Source organism: Staurois parvus, unplaced genomic scaffold (genome assembly GCF_062004578.1).
Source record: "Staurois parvus isolate SC_StPar_1 unplaced genomic scaffold, SC_StPar_1.0 ptg000210l, whole genome shotgun sequence".
NCBI classification, from domain to species: Eukaryota; Metazoa; Chordata; class Amphibia; order Anura; family Ranidae; genus Staurois; species Staurois parvus.
In genome coordinates, this window is record NW_028318006.1 from 2,960,871 (window position 1) to 2,984,078 (window position 23,208).

Sequence of the window (23,208 nt, forward strand, 5' to 3'; positions counted from 1 at the left end):
CTGAGATGCGCTTATGAAACTTGAAGCACATACCCAAGGGGCGATCTGGAAGGTGTAGGATTCTATCCCTATCTTGGCAACGGATGATTGGTCTCTGACATTACAGGATAAAACCTACATGTGTTTTTTTGACGCACTTCTGGTGAGTGCGTAATCCTTACCTCAGATTCACCATGTGCTGCACAGAATCTTATCCCACGCACCTACTAGGATTGTTTGGATCCCCACTTCTGATCAATTCTGAGACTATTATTTATCTCACCTAACTTCACCGCAGTGTGATTTGATATTGGCACTTTTATGTTTTTATTATGTTTTTATAATTTTATATGTTATTATAGCGCTGCACCTTATAGATTCAGTCTTGATTGATGACCTGGGAGCACTTTAATGACCGGGCACGTATCCTTAGTATACATATGTATAGATCTTTATTTATTTTGATGTGTATCTACTATTATTTTTATTATTAATATTATAAATGAATGCCCTTTGGTTTTATACATTACATCCTTTTATAGTACAGCCTTTTTTATATCTTGGATAATCCTATAAGTTTAGCAAGCCATCGGCTTACAGTGTAGCCGCTGGTTAGCATCATTCCAGGTTAGTTGGTTTCCAGGGGAAGACTTCAGCCAATCATTGGGCTCGGTGTAGCTGGTGGGCGGTGTTTTATACTGGACGCCTTGGCCCCAGCCCTCCTGCTGACACAATTCTGGTGCAGATTTTTGGTTCTGCGTTCCAGGATGTGGAGTACATCCCCACATGCGTGCCCCAATAATGTGTTACTGTCTCCAATAATCACAGGGTTATACCAGTGTCTACGATCACTCCACAACCAAAAGGGATCAGAAAAAATGCCACATAGAGTAAAAATGCATCAACGTTTTGTCAGCACTTGTGGTAGTTGTATAGTCAACTTGGGGTTCCCCAGGGCGCGGAGTCTAAGCCCCAGCCTGCTTCTTCATCAGAGCCCCTGATGGTGGGGATGGACTTGCAGCAAGCTGGGACCAGGTCGCGGCCCCCGGGTATGCCCATCTGAGGATAAGGAGACCGCTCGCAGGAGCAGAATACAATGGGAGGAGACATATGGAAATCTTATAGACTAGCCAAGGTTAGGACGGGTGGAAAACAAGCACAGTCAGAGAAGCTGGGGTCGGTACACAAGTAGTCAATGCAGGATACAGGAGATAGCAACACACAGGAGCTCAGACAACTAGGAAGGTGATCAGGCAAAGTGGCCTAGACTGAGCATGTCTTATATAGGCAGACAAACAAAGGAGGCGGGCCAGGAAGTGATGGAAAAGAAGGAAATAAAACCCAAAGAACAGCGGATGACGTCTATAGGTGAGCACAGACAAACACACATGTGAAAGGGATCAGGAACAGCACTGCAACAAGGAGGTAAGAATACACAAAAAAAAACTGCAGGCTAACTTGTGACATGTTTACTGGGAAAACAGAAGCAGTGCATCTACATATTGTAGTGTCATTCCTGACACTAAGGAATCCACACATATAATAAAGTAGCACCCCCAGCTCCAGACGTGCACAAAGGCTGCAAGCAGATAGGCTCAATAGGGATGGCATCACTCAAAGCATGGCTTCACCATTTGCATTTCAAAGTCTGTTGTGATCAGGAGTGGCATCCCTGCTCACATAATTTCATTTTCCTTTTTTTTATTCTCTCTACCCCTGCCCCATCCCTGACCTTCTGACCTTTCTAACCCCAGTATGGTCTTATCCATACCTACCACTTCCATCCCCACAGTGTTACAGGCATAGCATGGTCCCTGTTTATTTGCATTCATCTAAATTTATATATTTGTTTATGTATTATTTTTCTTTTGCCCCTCCCCTAGTCCTCTAACCCTTCCAACTCCAATATGGTCTTTCTAAGGTCTTTTTTCACACCTATCACTTCCCTTCCTACAGTGATAGTGACATTGCTTAGTCCCTGTCCACATGCACACGCTGCTCAGACTCTACCCCAATTTAGCCTCTTCCTGTGCAATGAAGGATTTAAGCCTGACACTCACATGTTAGGTGCTTTTCCAATCCAGGTGCCTACATTATCTGGGTGAGTCAGCTTTGAATTTTCTCTGTTGTATCTCCTGTTTTAGTCCCACTCCCCTCCCTCTTCAAGCTGAGTGTTTGCCAAACATTTTGCAGTTTATTTACTAAAGCTAGTAAGTGAAAATTAGGCTCACTTTGGCATAGAAACCAATCAGCATCTAACCAGAGCTTGTTCAACTAGGCTTGGGCAATAAAACCTGGATTCTGATTGGTTTCTATGCAGAGCTGCACCAGATTTTGCACTCTACAGTAAATAACCCTTATGGACTTAAAGTCTTCATGTTTTTCAGCCTTTGCTCCAGTGTTCCTTCCATTTAGCTGCAGCCACTCACATATTGGGTCCCTGTCATTAATAACAGGACCTACTTTGCAGGAATACCATATTGTTTATGGATTGCACAAATTGGCTTTTATACTTCTCATTTGCGGTTCATTGTTGGTGTTGTTTTTGTCTTTCTTTGTTTATATTTTTTGTTGTCCTGTTGCCGTTCTTTTAATGTTTTCCTTCTTTCTCCTTCTTGACTTATATACATGTCAGTTGAGTATTTATGTCCTTTCTTCCTGCCATAGTAATGCATCAAAGTATTTTCATGTATGTATATATATATATATATATATATATATGTGTGTGTGTGTGTATATATATATATGTGTGTGTGTGTATATATATATATATATATATATATATATATATATGTGTGTATATATATATATATATATACATACACTATGTTGCCAAAAGTATTGGGGCGCCTGCCTATACACGTACATGAACTTTAATGACATCCCAGTCTTAGTCTGTAGGGTTCAATATTGAGTTGGCCCTCCCTTTGCAGCTATAACAGCTTCAACTCTTCTGGGAAAGCTGTTCAAATAGGAATGTGTCTATGAGAATGTTTGACCATTCTTCCAGAAGAGCATTTGTGAGGTCAGGCACTGATGTCAGACGAGAAGGCCTGGCTTGCAGTGTCCCCTCTAATTTATTCCAAAGGTGTTCTATCGAGTTGAGGTCAAGACTCTGTGCAGGCCAGTCTAGTTCCTCCACCCCAAACTCGCTCATCAATGTCTTTATGGACCTTGATTTGTGCACTGGTGCAGTCATGTTGAAACAGGAAGTGGCAATCCCCAAATTGTTCCCACAAAGTTGGGAGCATGAAATTGTCCAAAATGTCTTGGTATGCCGATGTCTTAAGAATTTCCTTCACTGGAACTAAGGGGCCAAGCCTAACTCCTGAAAAACAACCCCACATCATAATCCTCCCTCCACCAAACTTTACACTTAGCACAATGCAGTCAGGCAAATATCATTCTCCTGACAACCGCCAAACCCAGACATGTCCATCGGATTGCCAGCAAGATTCGTCACTCCATAGCTATTGACTCTGCAGACAGTTGGCGACTTCTGTAAACTGTTCACTTCAGCATGCACTGACCCCGCTCTGTCATTTTACTTGGCCCACCACTTCATGGCTGAGTTGCTGTTGTGCCCAGTTGCCTCCACTTTGTTATAATACCACTAACAGTTGACCATGGAATATTTAGTAGAAAAGAAATTTCATGGATGGACTTATTGAACAGGTGGCAACCTATCACAGTACCGCTCTTCAATTCACTGAGCTCCTGAGAGCAACCCATTCTTTCACAAATGTATGTAGAAGCAGCCTGCACATCTAGGTGCTTGAATGCATACACCTGTGGACATGGAGGTGATTGGAACACCTGAATCCAATGATTTGGAGGGGGTGTCCCTATACTTTTGGCAATATAGTGTGTGTGTGTATATATATATATATATATATATATATATATATATATATATATATATATATTGACACAGCTCTGCCATCCCTTCAAAACGTCAATAACTCCTCTGGGGGTCCAGAAAGACCCCACAGTTGCTGGTGAGCAGCCTCTAGAAACTATCCATTGCGCATAATGCATCTCCATAAGGTTCAGCACACCTACATCACAAAAAGAGTGATAACAATATGACAGATGTTCTAACTCACCTCCACTCTACCCAAAATGTTTTACAAAGTTTTGCATTTAGTTATATTTTAACAGCAACTGGGAATCTTTTTTTGTGTAAACAGCCAGATGTTTGCAGACTGAAGATATCTGCGCTGTGCAAAATCCTGAGATGAGACTGGTTTCTTATCTATAGTTATAACTGTAAATACATTTTGAGGCTACACCCACCATATACTGTAGTAGATGACTGGCAATTTTACAAATGTGTAATGTTTGGTTATGTTTGTCTTTTTTCTCTAGTGCCCCCTAACATTGCAGGCATCAATGGCATTCATAATATAACTTCACTTAAGGATAAGCAAGTTACTCTGGAATGTAAATCAGATGCTGTACCTCCACCAGAAATCACGTGGCTAAAGGATAATAAGCCATTGTTGGTAAAGCTTCCTATAAGACATCTTATATATTTGTTAGATGTGATTAATGCAGCATTTGCAATAAAATAAAAGTTAACTGTTTTCTATGATGCTGTATGTATTGCTTTCTTACCATCTGCTTAAAGAGAACCAGCCAAAACTCAACTTACAGTATGTAAGAATCCGAATATTCAGTTTCAAATTAGAGTGTTTGCATAGGCTTTTTAATAAAATGTTTATACTTATCCCTAATTTTAATCTGAATATTCAGGTTTGGAGTTTGGATTGGAAGGTTTGGAAGTGATACTGTCAGGGCCCATTCACACCAGCGGACACATATTACTGTGTGCGTAATGCACATTGGTTTGTGTTTTGTTGTGGTGAATTGTATTTTTTTTTAACTTTATTAAACTCACAACCTGACTGTCCATTTACTTTTATGTGCAGTATTCCAATGTGTTATAGTGCATTTGCAACACACTGCGTAAAAATGCAAAATATCCTACTTTATTTTACCCAAACTGAATTTCTGAACTAAATAAATGGTGCATAAGGCAAATAGTCTTGTCTATGCATTGTGGCTATGTCAGGAAGTGCTTCCTAGCATATCCCAAGGGGACTGAAGTGGACAAGTCCTCCCATGAGGTCTTGCAGTTGCTCTTCTGTCTCACTCAAGTGTTTCTCCACTTCCAAATGCTTCTAACAGTATCACATAACAGCACCCTGTAGCTGTACGTCTTGCAATATGCCAAAAGAGTATTTTGCAAAGAAAAAAAATCTCCCACCAGTGACTACTGTATGTCACATCACCATCTTGAGACTGCAGAAAATTATGTTTTTATTCTGGGGCTATGGCTCCTGCTTTATGAGACAGGCAGGCAAAGTAATTTAATGTATGCCAAATCAAGGGGTGAATGTAAATATTTAAACAATCAGATTTCATTAAATACTGTGTATCCTGCTATCCAGATTATTATAAGCTCAGTCATGACTGATTCTTTTAAATGCACCAATTTTATTCCTGTATTTGAGATACCTCTGCTGGATTTTCATACAGCTGAATAAAAACTGCCACATTTGCTGTATGTACAGTATGTAAGATCTTACTTTCTTAGTTCCCTGAACTGATTTCCATTTTGGAAATCAAGGATGATCAATAATGGCTTGTCACATATTATGATGATCATAACATCTTGTCACATATTATGTACAGTATTTATTTATTTATTTATTTATTTATCGTGTTTATATAGCGCCAAAGGGTTTGCTCAGAGCTGTACAATAGGGGGGGACAATACATGAAACAGAACAGTAACATCAAACAGTACACAGGGGGTAAGAGGGCCCTACTCTTTCGAGCTTACAATCTAGGAGGGAGGGGGTAGAGGCACCGGAGGAAGCGGCTGTGGGGGATGAAGTGGTAGGAGGAGGGAAGGGCAGCGGCTGTTAGGTGAGGGTGGGGTAGGCTTCCCTGAAGAGGTGGGTTTTCAGGGAGCGCCTGAAGGTGAGGAGGGACGGTGACAGTCTGATGGATTGGGGTAGTGAGTTCCAGAGGATGGGGGAGGACCTGGAGAAGTCTTGCAGTCGTGCGTGGGAGGAGGAGACCAGGGAGCAAGATAGAAGAAGGTCCTGTGAAGAGCGAAGGGTACGGGTAGGGTGGTACCTGGGGATCAGATCGGTGAGGTAGTTAGGGGCAGTGTTGTGAATGGCCTTATAGGTCAGGGTGAGCAATTTGAATTTAATGCGTTGGGCAATGGGGAGCCAGTGGAGGGAGAGGCAGAGGGGGGTGGCAGAGGTGGAGCGGCTGGTGAGGTGGATGAGTCTGGCCGCTGAGTTCAGGATGGTCTGAAGCGGGGAGAGCCTGCACTGGGGTAGGCCGGTGAGGAGGGAGTTGCAGTAGTCCAGACGTGAGATAATCAGGGAGTGTACTAGTAGTTTAGTGGTGTCTGGGGTAAGGAAGGAGCGTATCTTGGAGATGTTCCGGAGGTGGAGCCTGCATGTGTTTGTGAGAGATTTGATATGAGGTTGAAAGGAAAGGTTTGAGTCCAGAATGACGCCAAGGACCTTGGCTTGCTGGGCGGGATTGATGGTGGTGTTGTTGGTAGTGATGGAAAGGATGGGGGGGGGGGGCGCGGGCTGGGGGGAAGATGAGAAGCTCGGTTTTGGAGAGGTTGAGTTTGAGGAAATTGAGCGACATCCAGTCAGAGATGTCGTGTAGGAGGTGAGTGATGCGGGCGGAGAATGAGGGGGTGAGGTGAGGGGTGGAGAGGTAGATTTGAGTATCATCAGCATAGAGGTGGTAATTGAAGCCGTGGGAGTGTATGAGTTTGCCAAGGGAGGAGGTGTAGATGGAGAAGAGAAGGGGTCCAAGGACAGAGCCCTGGGGGACCCCAACAGAGAGGGGGAGAGAAGGGGAGGTGGCACCATTGTAGGTGACACTGAAGGAGCATTGGGATAGATAGGACGAGAGCCAGGAGAGAGCGGTGTCTCTGATGCCAAGGGAGAGTAGTTTATTAAGGAGGAGGGGGTGGTCAACTGTGTCAAAGGCCGCAGAGAGGTCCAGGAGGAGGAGGATAGAGTAGTCGCCTTTGGCTTTGGCGGTTAGTAGATCATTGGTGATTTTGAGGAGGGCAGTTTCGGTGGAGTGTAGGGGACGGAAGCCGGACTGTAGTGGGTCAAGGAGGTTGTTGTCATCTAGGTGGGCGCTTAGGCGATCGAAGACCAAGCGCTCAAGGAGCTTGGAAGTGAGTGGCAGCAGGGAAATTGGTCTGAGGTTGTTGAGGTCAGTGGGGTCCAGAGAGGGCTTTTTGAGTATGGGGGTGATGTGCGCATGTTTTAGGGGGGAGGGGAATACGCCAGTAGAGAGGGAGAGATTAAAGATGTGGGTAAGGGAGCGGATGAGGGAAGAGGGGGGTGACCGGAGGAGTTGAGAGGGGATAGGGTCCAGGGGGCAGGTAGTGAGACGGGCTTCTGAGAAGACTCTGCTGACTTCCTCAGTGGTAGTAGGGCTGAAGGAGTGCAGTGATGGGGGGGTTACGGTAGGCAGGGCCTTGGGTGTGGTGGGGGGCAGTGCCGTTGCGAGGTCAGAGGAGGGGAGAGATGAGGGGGTGATAGAAGGGGGGAGGCTAGATGGGGAGGTAGATTGCAAGTTGACTATGTCCTTGCGGATAGCGTCAATCTTGCTGTGGAGGTGAGTGGCAATCTCGTGGGCGGTAAGTGAGGTACTGAGTGGAGGAAGGGGGGGAGAGAGCAGGGAGTTAAAGGTGGAGAAGAGTCGGCGAGGGCAGGTGGAGAGGGTGTTAATCAGGTTAACAAAGTAGGCCTGCTTGGCGGCGTGGAGGGAGGAGGTGTAGGTGAGGAAGGCAGATTTGTAGAGGGAGAATGTATGAGGGGACCTGGTTTTGCGCCATAGTCTCTCCAGCGCACGACTGCGGCGTTTGAGGCATTTAGTGTGGTCGTTCTGCCAGGGTTGGAGTGGTCTGGGTTTGATGTTGCGTGTGGTTAGGGGTGCCAGAGAGTCTAGGGTAGCTGATAGTGAGTCGTTGTACGTGGAGGTGGCTAGGTCAGGACATGACAGTGGAAGGATGCTGTCGTGTAGGCGGTCGGCAGCCGAGTGGAGGGGGGCCGGGTGCAGGTTGCGGAGGTTGCGGCTGGTGATGGTTTGGCGCACTGGGGGGGGGGAGTTCGGGGAAGGGGAGGTGGAGAACGTGAGGAGGTGGTGGTCGGAGAGAGGGAAGGGTGTGTTAGAGAACTGGTTGAGGGTACAGAGGTGGGAAAAGACGAGGTCCAGGGTGTTCCCATTGATGTGGGTGGAGGATTGAGTGTGCTGTGTGAGCGCGAAGGAGGAGGTTAGGTGGAGGAGTTGGGAGGTAGCTGGGGTGTTGTCATTGATGGGGATGTTGAAGTCCCCGAGGATGATGGTCGGTAGCTCAGAGGAGAGGAAGAAGGGAAGCCAGGCGGCGAAGTCATCCAGGAAGCGGGCTATGGATCCAGGGGGCCTGTAGATCACTGCGATCCTTAGGGGGGTGGGTGAGAAGAGCCGGATGCAGTGAGCTTCGAAGGAGGAGAAGGTTAGGGAGGGGGGGTTAGGGAGGACCTGGAAGGTGCTCAGCGGTGATAAGAGCAGGCCGACACCACCACCTTTGTGACCGCTCAGTCTTGGTGAATGGGACCAGATGAGACCTCCATGGGAGAGTGCCGCAGGGGAGGTAGTGTCAGTGGCCTGTATCCAGGTTTCGGTGATGGCTAGGAGGTTGAGGGAGCGGGAGATAAAGAGGTCATGGATGGCAGTTAGTTTGTTGCAAACCGAACGGGCGTTCAGAAGTGCAACCGAGAGAGGGGGGATGGATGCGGGGAGGAGGCGCACAGGTATGAGGTTGAGGGGGTTGCGGCGGCTGGCGGGGGCAGGGGGGTCCCTGGAGGGGGGGGAGAGGTGGTGAGGGGCCAGGGTTCGGGGAGATGTCCCCAGCGGATAGGAGAAGGAGAAGGGTGAGGAGGGTGGCATGGGAATGGGAGGTGTAGGAGCGTGTGGGTCTGGTAGTGGTGGCACGTGGGTCGACCGGGGAGTGGAGTACCAGGAGGAGGTGGTGAGTGCCGTAGTGTGGAGAGGGCAGAAGTGAAGGGGCAATGTAGAGCTGTTTTGGGGGGGTGGGCGGGTAGAGGGAGGCGATTTTTGGGATGGAGGAGAGGAAGACGAGGAGGAGAAGTGCAGGTGGCATGCTGGGGTGAGTGCAGTGCTGTTCGGGTCGGGGGAGGTGAAGGGATACGGGTCAGGGCGAGGTGATGTGGAGAGTCTGTATCACCGTGAAGTCCATTAGAGTCCTTCTGTAGCTGCAATCTGTGAGTGCAGTATGCTGGCGTCCCTAGGGTATATAGTATATAGTTGTTTAAACACCATAGGTTTGAAGTTAATCTTTCACAAACCTAGGCAATTCAAATTAAGCCACTGAGATTTCCTGTCAGAAAAAATGGAACCAAAAGTATAATTAACTGAAAATATATGCAATCTAGATCTTTCTTATAAAAAGTAGATTTAGCCTTGTTGGCTTTTGTCCCAGTGCACCCTATTATTTAACATAGCTAGCTATTACATTATAGTGTAAAGGCCATTTTTTTTGTTTTTAGAATAGGGTTAAAACCTTTGCCAGGTTTATACTGCTATTTGAGTCCCCACTGAGGTTATTTATCAGGACTGAAAGTAAGTGAATATTCAAAACTATGAGTTGCCACCAGATCTAGAATAGAGGGTACATCTTTCATTGTAACAACTAAGGAAAAGGGGTGATCTAGGGTAGCCCATTATACCATTAGAAAACCAACTACATAATCGTAAATTCAATTTAAAAATGTCTAATTTATGTCTAGTTTTTATTTGACATAAATTTAAAAAACGTGTATATAGTCCAACAATGAAAGAATACATTATCCATGATGCAAAATTATACTTGTTTGTTTTGAGGTAACAACCACTTCTTCAAAATTTCAATTCAAGTATAACAGGCATCCATCAAATTTCTAGAAGTAGAAAACACAATTATGAACATATGTATACATGAATAGGTGCATAATCACAAAATAATTATATATATATATATATATATATATATATATATATATATATACAGTGCTCAGCATAAATGATTACACCCCTTTTGAATAGTAAGATTTTAATCAATACCTCAATGAACACAAGAACAATTCCCCAAGTTTTGACAAAACTGAGTTTTATAGGACATTTGTTTAGCTCATTACATGAAAGTAAGGTTAATAATATAACTCCTTCATTCTTCAGTTTTATTCAAATTAGTTGATGCAAAAATGAATACACCCCACAACAAAAACTACTCAATCTAGTATTTTGTATGACCTCCATGATTTGTAAGCACAGCACCAAGTCTTCTAGGCATGGAATGAACAAGTTGGCAACACATTTCAACATCTATCTTTTTTACATTCTTCAAGAATGACCTCTTTTAGAGCCTGGATGCTGGATGGAGAGTGATGCTCAACTTGTCTCTTCAGAATTCCCCATAGGTGTTCGATTGGGTTTAGATCAAGAGACATATTTGGCCACTCAATCACTTTCACCCTGTCCTTCTTCAGAAACTCATCACTCAGTACAGAGTCTCAATAGTCTTCCTCTTTTTCAGCATGGGCCCTGGCAAATTCTAGACAGGTTTTTTTATGTATGGGCTTTAGGAGAGGCTTCCTTCATGGACGACACGCATGCATGCCATTCCTCTGCAGTGTACGCTGTATTGTGTCATGGGAAACAGTTATTCCAGTTTTCTACTTCTTTAGTTAACTGCAGTGAACATCTCATCAGAAGATGCTCCTGTCGAGGTGTTCATTTCTGTGAACATCCTGGATGTCTTTGTGAAATGGTTACAGTTCCATCTTTGTTACATTTTTGTATCACTTTTGCTACAGTATTCTGAATGATAAGTAAATATTTGCTGTTCTTCTTGTAGCCTTAACCTTTCTTTTGTAAAGAAATTATTTTCTATCTCAGACCTTGTGACATTTCTCTTCAATGTGGTGCCATTGCTGACAGCATGAAATGAGAAGGGGTTTTCTTTGTTAAGGAACTCCCTTTTATAATCAACTTTCTGCTGGGCACCTGTTTAATGAACAATTAGACTCACCTGTAGTTGAATTCATGTTAATTAGGATTTTGTTGTCTGAAATTTAGTTTTGCTCCTATTCATTTTTGCATCATTGTCTTGAATGATTTTGTTAGGAAAAAAAAAATTTGTGTGTGTGCAAATTAACAAATCTTGTTTGCAATCAATGGCTTGCATTTGTGGGAGTATTTTGTAGTATAGTGTCCCATAGAAAATATTGATTCTGAAAGTAAAGTAAAGGTTTTCTGACAAATCTGTTGGGGTGTATTTATTTATGCTGAGCACTGTATATAATTACAAATGTTTTTACTGGCCCTGGTAGAAAGGTGGTAAGAGGATGAATGAACAAAAAAAAATTAAGATCAAACATATAACTCAACCCACTATGGGAACTTACAAAAACAATCTGGATAGAGCCAAGATACAGTCATATCCATCTGGGCTGTGGGCAGGCATGAAAAGGAAACCTTAGATAGAAGGAGGCAAACCAAATTCTTATAACCTATAGAACTAAACAGAATTAATCCAAATTAACTAAAAAAAATATGATGCACAAGTGGGATAGAACTCTCCAATGGCAACCTCCAACCATTTAAATATATGCCACTTGGATCAGTGCTATAAATTCATACCATGCTTTCTCAAGTGCAAGGTACAGTTAAATTCAGCTGTTCTGTGCTCAGCAACTGCCAAATTAATGGCCTCATGATATATTTCCTCACATCCTCAAATAAAGGGAGGGAATTAGATCAAACACGGACCAGGTGCCAATATATAATAGACGTAATCCAATATTGAAGGTAAGTAAATATCTCTTAGATATATTTATTATTTATTTCAGGTACTTGTATAGTGCTGTCAATTTACGCAGCGCTTTACATATATATTGTACATTCACATCAGTCCCTAACCCTCAAGGGGCATACAATCTAAGGTACCTAACTCACATTCATACACATACTAGGGCCAGACAGGATCCAATTAACCTACCAGCATGTCTTAAAAGTGTACAAGAAAACCCACACAGGCACAGGGAGAACATGCAAACTCCAGGAAGGTGGTGCTGTGGTTGGGATTTGAACCAAGGACCCTAGTACTGCCAGGTGGAAGTGCTAACCATTTAGCTGTTGTGTCTATTCCCTTTAAAAGATCAACACAACATAAAAGGGGTCAAGTAACAAACTAGCACATACACATAACAGTATAGTTTACCAGTGTGGCCTGTTTAACCTACCAGTCATCACAAGGTTCTCAATTCGAACAACCAGTGCCCACATGTGTATCTTCAGATGAAGGGGATAAGTTAGATGAATGTCAAACTATTAAAAAGGGTACACCAAGAGCATCTATAGCCCATGCATGGAAAGTTAATAAATATAAATAATCCTGCATATATACATAGGCTGCCAGATGATTGCTGACTCCACCCAAAATAAATAAATGCAATATTGGGTGTGGTCACCAAAACTTAAAAACAGCACATAGGTAATACAGGGGTTGATGATTCCCCTAAAAGAAAGTTTCATATGGGACCATGCAGCTTATTAAAAAAATGGCTTTAATGAAAATATTATATATGCGTAACACAAGTAACACGCAGGTTGAGAAACCACCACCAACACTTAACTAAAAATTAAAAAGACAATATTGTCTAGTCACCCAAGCAGCTGCTCACTCGACCACCAACAAACATACATGGGAATCGATGGATTTAAGATGAAATCTGAGATATAAAAGATCTCAGAGGATATTGTGGCAATGAACATAGCATCAGAGAACGCAGTGATCACTGGAATAATGCCTATCGGCTGTGAACAAAAGTTAACAAAAATCATATGACGCCCATAAGGATTACAGGCATATGAGTAAAATTCACATGCAGTGCCCAGATAGATAGTTCACTCATATCATGGCAGATTATATGGCTTGGTAATAGGCATGGGTCCCCACAAAGGACTCTGATAAAATAAATTTACTTGAAGCCATTTATAGGAGTGCAGTTAACTCTGTGACCCTACACATGTAATGTGAGACAAAATCACCATCAATAAACATGTCATCATTAGCATCTCATCCTCCCTTATGTCATTCAATGGCCATCTGCTCCAGCAGTCCATAAAGTTGTGTCATGACAGCTCCGCCAGGTGGCGTGGGAATGCGTTCCTGTATCATGTACAGCGCTGGCAGTATGGATGATTCACTGTAGATGAGGGACTAAGGGTGCTGTATGCCCATGAACATGATGGAGGTCGGTGGAATGCAGCCACTGTGCATGGTGACGTGACGCATGGCACGTACGTGAGGGCGTGCAATCCAACATGTGTCACCCAATGTGCTTGGGCTTCTGCAGGGATAGGCGGGGACTATAACTGGAGACAAGTTATACCCAGTGGTGTAGCTATACCCTCCTTAACCACTGGATGTCACCCAATCACCTCATTACACACATTCACAGATGGACAGTACCTTCAGATAATGGTGAAGACCAGACTGCAAGGTATGTCTGTCTATACACCATTACGGGAATCAAATATACTCATTATCCTCCATATTATGGGACCCATGCCTATTACCAAGCCATATGATCTGTTATGATATGAGTGAACTATCTATCTGGGCACTGTACATGAATTTTACTTACATGCCTGTAATCCTGATGGGCTTCATATGACTTTTGTTAACTTTTTTTTTAACTTTTGTTCACAGCCTATAAGCATTATTCCAGTGATCACGACATTCTGTGATGCTATGTTCATTGCCACAATATCCTCTGTGATATCTTATATCTTTCATCTTACATCCATCAATTCCCATGTATGTTTGTTGGTGGTCGAGTGAGCAGCTACTTGGGTGACTAGACAATGTTGTTGTTTTAATGTTTTGGTGGTGGTTGGTCAACCTGTGTATTACTTGTGTTATGCATATATTACATTTTCATTAGAGCCACTTTTTTTTAACTGCATGGTTCCATATGAAACTTTCTTTTAGGGGAAAATTTCACCCCTGCATTACCTATGAGAAGTTAGATGAACCACAGACCATATGCCAATATGAAAAATGTATTCTAATATTGCAAGCAACTAGGTATACCTTAGATGTATCTTGTCTCCTCTACAAAATCAACACAACGCAGGAAGGGCCGATTAGCAAACCATCACATATCAATAATAGTATAATTTACCAGTCTGGCCTGTTTAACCTACCATTGATCATAAAACTCACTTTGAACACCCAGTATCCTCACATGTGTGCTGTCAGGAGTTAAGAGAAGGAGGTCTGATCTACCAATCCATCTTATTTTCTCTGGACCTCCTGAGGATCCACCTATACACACCTTCACTCCATGTGTGATCCAGTAAAAATACCACATCTTCACAAAGAGGTAGGGACCAGGGTAGTCCTCTCCCCAATGGGGAGGCTCCCTCACATGTGATATCCATAAAGTCTATAAGCCACTTCCCAAATAAGGAAAATGCCAAACTACCTCATTATTTGACCTTGGACCCTGTACCTCAGGTGGTCCACTTTCCAAACTGTCCGCTGTGCCAGAGATGACGTCATTGTGCATGTGTGCAATTACTTCATGACGCAAATATGTAATGGTGAAATGATGCACACAACGGCGCCATGGTGACACAAGGAGCAGCGGCCTTCCAGTCTCAGGAATCCACACAAAAGGCCGAAGTCAACTAATCAAAAGGACTCATATCCACACATTGTCCAAAAAAGAAAAGGCATGTTATCCAGCAGGCAGCCCACTTATTTTTCCCAAAGGGGACATAGCCCAAACAGAGACATTATACCTTGGTTGCCCTATCTAACAACATAACATAATAACCAAATTATATGAAAACCAATCAATCAAAACAAAGCAAAATGCCATAAAAAATGTTGTTGAATAATGTTGATTTCCCTCTCCCACAATCCTCAGAGCTCACAATGTAAATTAAATTCCAAACTCAATAGTAAAATAACAAAGTGCCAGGATCCCAATACCTCATATAGATTAATATTATACCCATGTAGGGAAAAACAGGGACACCATTGGCTTAACTCAGCCAATCATGTCTCTGTCAGAAATGGAGCAAAGCTAATGGAGTCATTTAATCCAGGAGGGGTCGTGGCACCCAGCTTGTAAATCCACTTTGCCTTCATTTGCAGTATTCACTGCTCAAAATCACCCCCACAAACGTGGGGGTGCATTCTCGCCAAAGTGAAGAACTGTAGAAAATCTACTTTATAAGCATGTCATTCCACAAAATGTTGCCCTATTTGGCTCTTTAGGTTTCCATCTTGGAATATTGAATTAGATCTATTATATTGGCACCTGGCCTGTGTTTCATCTAATTCCCTCTCATTATTTGAGGATGTGAGGAAATATATTATGAGACCATCAATTTGGTTGTTGCTGGGCTCAGAACAGCTGAATTTACTGTTCCCTGCACTTGAGTAAGTATGGTATGAATTTATAGCACTGGTCCAAGTGGCATATATTTAAATGGTTGGGAGTTGCCACTGGAGCATATGTTTTTAGTTAATTTGGATTAATTCTGTTTCGTTCTAGAGGGTCTGAGAATTTGGTTTGTCCCCTGTCATCTAAGGTCTCCTTTTCATGCCTCCCCACAGCCTGGACTGTATCTTGGCCCTATCCACATGTTTTTGTAAGTTTCCATTGTGGGATGAGTTATATTTTTGATATTATTATATTTTTTTTGTGCTGATTCATCATCTTACCACCTTTCTACCAAGGCCAGTAAAAACATTGATCTGTATATATGTATACAGGTGCATCTCAATAAATTAGAATACCATCAAAAACGTAATTTATTCCACTAATTCAATTCAAACAGTGAAACTCATTTACTATATAGATTAATTACACACAGAGTGATATAGTCATGCATTTCTTTATTTTAATTTTTATGACTAGGGCTTACAGCTAGTGAAAACCCAAAATTCAGTATCTCAGAAAATTAGAACTTTTATCAGCTAATTAACTCAAAACACCTGTAAAGGTTTCCTGAGCCTTTAAATGGTCTCTCAGTCTGGCTCAGTAGGTTACACGATTATGGGGAAGACTGCTGACTTGACAGTTGTCCAGAAGACAGTCATTGACACCCTCCATAAGGAGGGTAAGTCACAAAAGGTCATTGCTAAAGAAGCTAGCTGTTCACAGAGTGCTGTATCCAAGCATATTAATGGGAAGTTGAGTGGAAGGAAAAAGTGTGGTAGAAAAAGGTGTACAAGCAACAGGGATAACCGCAGCCTTGAGAGGATTGTTAAGCAAAGGCCATTCAAGAATTTGGGGGAGTGGACTATGGCTGGTGTCAGTGCTTCAAGATCCACCATAAACATCTTTCTGAGCATCTTTCCTAGGCTAAGGAGAAAAAGGACTGGACTGTTGCTCAGTGGTCCAAAGTCCTCTTTTCAGATGAAAGTAAAATCAAGACTCCAGGGTCTGGAGGAAGGGTAGAGAGGCACAGAATCCAAGTTGCATGAGGTCCAGTATGAAGTTTCCAGAGTCAGTGATGATTTGGGGAGCCATGTTATCTGCTGGGGTTGGTCCACTGTGTTTTATCAAGTCCAAAGTCAGCGCAGCCATCTACCAGGAAATTCTAGAGCACTTCATGCTTCCCTCTGCTGACCAGCTTTATGGAGATGCTGATTTCAGTTTCCAGCAGAACTTGGCACTTGCTCACACTGCCAAAAGTACCAATACCTGATTTAATGATCATGGCATCACTGTACTTGACTGGCCAGCAAACTTGCCTGACTTTAACCCCATAGAGAATCTGTGGGGTATTGTCAAGAGGAAGATGAGAGACACCAGACCCAACAATGCAGAAGACCTGAAGGCCGCTATCAAAGCAACCTGGGCTTCCATAACACCTCAGCAGTGCCACAGGCTGATTGCTTCCATGCCACGCCGCATCGATACAGTATTTCATGCAAAAGGAGCCAGGAACAAATATTGAGCGCATACTATACTGTACATGAACATACCTTTCAGTAAGACAACTTTTCTGCATTAAAAATCCTTTTTTATTGGTCTTATGTATTCTAATTTTCTGAGATACTGAATTTTGGGTTTTCACTAGCTGTAAGCCATAATCATCAACATTAACAGAAAGAAATGCTTGAAATATATTACTCTGTGTGTAATGAATCTATATAATATATGAGTTTCATTTTTTGAATTGAATTACTAATAAATACGATTGAGCTTTTTTTTATATTAAATTTATGACTATGTAGTTGGTTTTCTAATAGGTACATATAGATATTGGTGGGCCCCTTTTCCTTACTTGTTACATTTTTTCCTGCCTTTTATGGGGTGGTGATCCCCCAATATAAATGTACCACACAACTCATTTAATTGCTATTGTTATAGCCTCACCTTTTATATTTAAATACAGTTTTTATTTGGTGCACGTGTTTCAGTGATGGGCATTCAAGAGGGGACTTTTACTACTTTTGAAAGATTTCCTCGCAATAAATTTTGTATCTATGGGGCAGGATGCAAAAGTAATTCTTTAAATAATTTGTTTAAATTCTTTAAAGCAAGGTGCTTAATTTTTTCTTATTACAGACCCCAGTAGATTGCCCCATTATCATTATCACCAATTCTCTTAGGTACCAGTATGTATGACTTCAAAGAATTAAATAAATAACTTGGATAGCTAGGAACAGAACAGCTGAAAGAAAATCATATGGCTTTTATCATATTTTTATAAAAACCGGCAAATTGCTAGTTATCATATATATAAAAAATTGTAATATGCAAGTTAGTGAGATTTCTGATGTTTTGTGCAATCAAAAAATGATTTTTACTGACAATGTTATCCACATGTCATGTGATACATCAAATCAACTTCTCCAATTTGAGGGTTGAGTCTAGAGCAATATGTGGCAAATAATGAGTAGATTTATAGTTCATTTTGTATGCAAATTGGAGGGTTTAGTTTCACTTTAAATTAAACTTTTACAAGTAAGATATGCATACTTATTATCCCAATATGTTCCTATATGTGTGGATCTACTGAGCATTTTTATTATGCTTGGTGTGAATTGCTCAGCTTTGCGACAATTGTTATTAAAGCAATTATCATTTATGGACCTTGCCTTTTTTTGGAATATAGCACCTCATATCCATTTCTATTCTAAATGTATTTGTGCTCTGAAGGCAAAAATATATGTATGTACTGTATGAATGTATGTAAACATTATTTTTTTAAGGATGTCCAAAAAACAATATAATTGGAATGAAAATGTAGCCTTGATTTTGTCTGAATGGGTAAAGTAACTAAGCATTTAATAAAATCTTTAGGCCCTATATCCATGGATGGTTGGTTATTTATGCATCTGAAGCTGCCATGTGCTGCATGCAGGCAGCCTATGCAAGTCTATCCGGACACAGCAGCTGTACAGACATAGTTGGTCATCCTAATGTGACAAGCATGTTGGAGTGGGTGAGCAGCCCTGAATTTAGACAGTATGCTCTCACACCTGTACCCCTTTCACATTAGGGCACCTAGCTGTGTTGCTGCATGCTCATATAATTACATAGACTGCCTCCACACATCACCTGTAAGCTCCAGCAGCATGAACAAATGGCCAATTCACAGTCTATGGGCCTCAATCCAAGTGCAAAGGAGGCCGTAATACTTTCAGAAAAACAGTGAGACTGGATTAAATTAAAAATCAATCAATCAATCAATTAATAAATAAACAATCTACATATACAAACCTCTCCGCTGTCCATCACTGGCACATAAATCAGATGTTTGCATTAGAGCTACAGTTCTCAGTGCATTCCTATACAACCATACAACTTTCTTTGTCTTTCATACGAATCATTACTGGGGTGAGATAGGTGACATAATTGCCATGTAAACAAGCTCCTATTTATTATAACTGGATAATTAACCTGCTATGAAACACAATCCTTAGTAAAACAATATACAGATAGTGTACAATATTTATTTTACAAATATAGCTACAGTATTTAATATACAAATATAATTTACTTGCCTGCTTGAAGAAAGACTATGTTTAAATCATTATATACATTTGTGTATATTTCTCCACTTTTTTTAGCCCAACGTTAGAATACGCATTGAATCTGATGGACGATTTGTTCATATCAATAGTGCAGAGGTGGAAGATGCTGGACACTATATCTGTATTGCTAGAAACATTGCCGGAAAAACTACCAGAGAGTTCATCCTTAATATATATGGTAATACTTATTCTTGACTATAGTATTAATTTTTAGTTTCCATTTCTAGAACTCAACAATAATACACTGTTTTTGGTTAACAGTTCCTCCAACAATAAAAGATGGACCAATTTTAGTTACAACTTTTGTCAACAATCCTGCTAATTTGGAGTGCAAGGCTGCTGGAGTCCCATTGCCGCGCATATCCTGGAGGAAAAATGGAGCTATTCTCCATGAGAACAATGTGAGGTAAGATGATTTTTTTTTTATTTTAAAAAGCCAAAAAAGGTGAAAAATATATAATTAGGATAGGAAAAATGAAAAATACAAAACAAAGAAGACTAAAATGATGACTCTTGTGTGATATCTGGGATATAAAATGCAGGTGCAAATGTATATCAGGGATGAAAGGTGGTTAATTTACTGTAAATCTTTGGAGATGAAGGTAACTATAGGAACAGACTGGGCAAAGAGGTATTTGCCCTGGGCTGGTGCCACTTTAACCACTTTCCCTTCGGAAGATTTACCCCCCTTCTTGACCAGGCCATTTTTTGCTATTCAGCGCGATCATGCACTGCTGTACCCAAATGTCCTTTTTTTTCACACAAATAGAGCTTTCTTTTGGTGGTATTTTATCACCACTGGGTTTTTTATTTTTGTGCTATAAACAAAAAAATACCGAAAATTTTGAAAACAAACAATATTTTATAATTTCTGTTATAAAAAATATCCAATTAACTCAAATTTCATCATAAATTTAGGCAATGTCTTTGGTAAAAAAAAATCCCAATATGTGTATATTAAATGGTTTATGTGAGAGTTACAGCGTCTACAAACTATGCTATAGATACTGGAATTTACACCATTTATTGCTATTAGGCGCTGTAATAGTTTAACTGACAATTACGTGGTCATGCAATACTGCCCATAAATTACATTTATGTAATTTTTTCCCTACAAATAGAGCTTTTTTTTGGTGGTATTTGATCACCTCTGGGTTTTTTATTTTTTGCGCTATAAACAAAAAAAAATACCAAAAATTTAATTAAAATAAAAACCTAATATTTTCTCATTTCTATTATAAAATGCATCCAATTAACTAAAATGTCATAAATTTAGGCCAAAATGTATTTTGCTACATGTCTTTGGTAAACAAAATCCCAGTAAGTGTATATTAACTGGTTTATGTGAAAGTTATAGCGTCTATAAACTATGGTATAGATACTGGAATTTACGCCATTTTTTGCTATACAGTGCTGTGCTAGTTTAACTGAAAATTGCACGGTCATGCAATGCTGTACATAAATAATATTTATGTCATTGTTTTTACCATAAATAGAGCTTTCTTTTGGTGGTATTTGATCACCCCTGGGTTTTTTATTTTTGCACTATAAACAAAAAAATACCAAAAATTTAATTAAAAAAAAACCTAATATTTTCTCATTTCTGTTATAAAATGCATCCAATTAACTAAAATGTCTTCATAACTTTAGGCCAAAATGTATTTTGCTACATGTCTTTGGTAAACAAAATTCCAATAAGTGTATATTTACTGGTTTATGTGAAAGTTATAGCGTCTATAAACTATGGTATAGATACTGGAATTTACACCATTTTTTTGCTATACAGTGCTGTGCTAGTTTAACTGACAATTGCGCGGTCATGCAATGCTCCTGGGTTTTTTATTTTTTGCGCTATATAAAAAAAAAACTAATATTTTGAAAAAAACTTTTTTCTCATTTCTGTTATAAAAACTATCCAATAAACTCACAGTTTGCCATAAATTTAGGACAAAATGTATTTTGCTACATGTCTTTAGTAAAAAAAAATCCCAATAAGTGTATATCAATTGGTTTGTGTGAAAGTTATAGTGTCTACAAGCTATGGTATGGATACTGGAATTTACACAGCTTTTACTTTCTGACTGCCTATCACATTTCTTAAAATGCCAGGGCAGTACAAACACCCCCAAATGACCCAGTTCTCAACACCTTCTGCCATGTAAATTTGGATGGTCGAGTCTATGTGAATGGAAGACAGGACAAAAACATCCCATTTATCCTTCCACTTCACTGCCAGCAGTTCATCATGTATCATCATCTTGTATAAAAATTGTGCATGTATAAGTGGTAACCCATATGCATAAAGGGTGACACCAAGTTTCAAAGTATCTTGCCAGTGCTTCTCATGTAGTCTGGGCATCCGGGGGCTCCAGGGGATCCACGTAAATCCAAAAATTAGATGTATAATCTGTTGCCCTCTTCGAGCTCTTATACATTTTGACCCCATATCTGGCACGCTTGCCGGGGAGAAATTGTTTAAATGCAAGGCGGCCAGAAAAATTAATGAAGGACTTATCAACGCATATATTTTGCTGGGGAGTATAGACATCTGCAAATTTCTAATGTCTAATTCCATGTTTGGGTTGGGAGTTTGGGCAACAGCACCTTCTGGATAGAAAAGCGCTGTGATGATGTCTTCCTGGAATTTTAGGAAGGATCCACTTTGTCCAGTTGCTTTGTAAATGACAAAAGCGTTGTACAGAACCAATTAAAATAAATATACTGACATTTTTGGATCATCGTCTGGCTTTATGGGAAACTAATCCATACAGATCTTCCATAAAAACAGCTCCAAAAAATCAAGGGGAGTAGTTACATTTGCTGTTTCCACCTGAATTCCGGGTTGCTGCAGAATTTGTGGACCACCAAACAGGATTTGCAAGCACATCCAGAAGGGCACTATGGCTTCTACGGGTCTGTGTTCCAATTCTTGGTGACTGCAGGACACTACTTGTGCTAGCCACTGCACCAGTTTGTACTTCACTTATGGAACTCACCACGTCACCAAGTGATACTGCCTGCTGGTATGTAAAAGACCACGATGTGCTAGGCTGCTGGTGCTCGGCAGATCACCAAAAGTTAGAGTGGCACTAGAACTGGCACGCTGCTGCATATGAAAATCATCATGCAATTGTAACACCTCAGCAACCTGGGAACAGGGTCGAGTGTGCCTGACCTTAGTTAGTACTCCATTGTCTGTGCTATCTGTCAGGGTGCCGCTACTCTCTATAGGTTAGAATTCCAAGCCTGATTCTGTCAGTGAGGCTTCCCCTTCGCTCTTGTTTTGGTACCTAGTCCGACTCACAGGAAAAAGAGCCCCTGGCTGTCAGGGACTGCTTAAACAGCTACAAAAAAATTTACCTGCTAGTGCTAGCAGAGATCAGTACTGATCTTGCTAATCCTGTAGTTTTGTGTGCAATGAATCAAGTGACAATGACCTACTGACACTGCACTTGCTGGGGGAGAAGGGGGGGTTAAGCAGAGGGACTAAACGCAGGTGCTGGCAGGTGCTGGGGCTGATCCTGCTAACATTGCATTTTTTAGAACAGTATACTATTGTGAATTATGGTATAGTTCTGATCTGATCAAAGATATTGCTCCTTTGAGACACTATACTAGCAATGAAGGTTTATTGTGTATGTAAGCATGTTCCTGGCAATTAAAGGGTTAAACGTGATGACTGATGTAGTGGTGGGCAATCTGACACTGTCTGAGAGGGGCGCTAGCTGACTATAACGCTATCTGATGCTGAGTCACTTGCTCCACACTGCCAACATTCTCCTTGTATTTTTTAATGTTGTCACAATCATCACCTCTATGATCTCAGTCTTTGACCAGTATCATGCCCACTATCTCTGACCATCTTCTTTGGATATTTGCACTCTATTATAGTTTCATTTGAATTTGTATCACTGTTTGGAAACATAGACTATTAAAACAAGACTAAAGTAAGATAAGTATCATGTAGGTCAGGTATCTTGCTACTGATAAACCTGAAAAACAAGTTGATGCTAAAATGCAAGTTGCCATAAGTCCAGACAGAGACTGTCTGTGTTTTAAGC

At 41.1% G+C, this 23,208-nt stretch overlaps 1 protein-coding gene across 1 annotated transcript in view; it reads left to right on the top strand.

Moving 5' to 3' along the window:
- The window catches only part of HMCN1 (hemicentin 1), a 468,291-nt gene that overhangs the window by 302,951 nt on the left and 142,132 nt on the right, over window positions 1-23,208 (top strand). Inside the window, exons 71-73 of the mRNA XM_089678830.1 lie at window positions 4,348-4,484; window positions 19,184-19,325; window positions 19,409-19,553. Coding sequence (XP_089534956.1) covers window positions 4,348-4,484; window positions 19,184-19,325; window positions 19,409-19,553 — 424 coding nt within the window. The remainder of the gene's footprint in view (window positions 1-4,347; window positions 4,485-19,183; window positions 19,326-19,408; window positions 19,554-23,208) is intronic.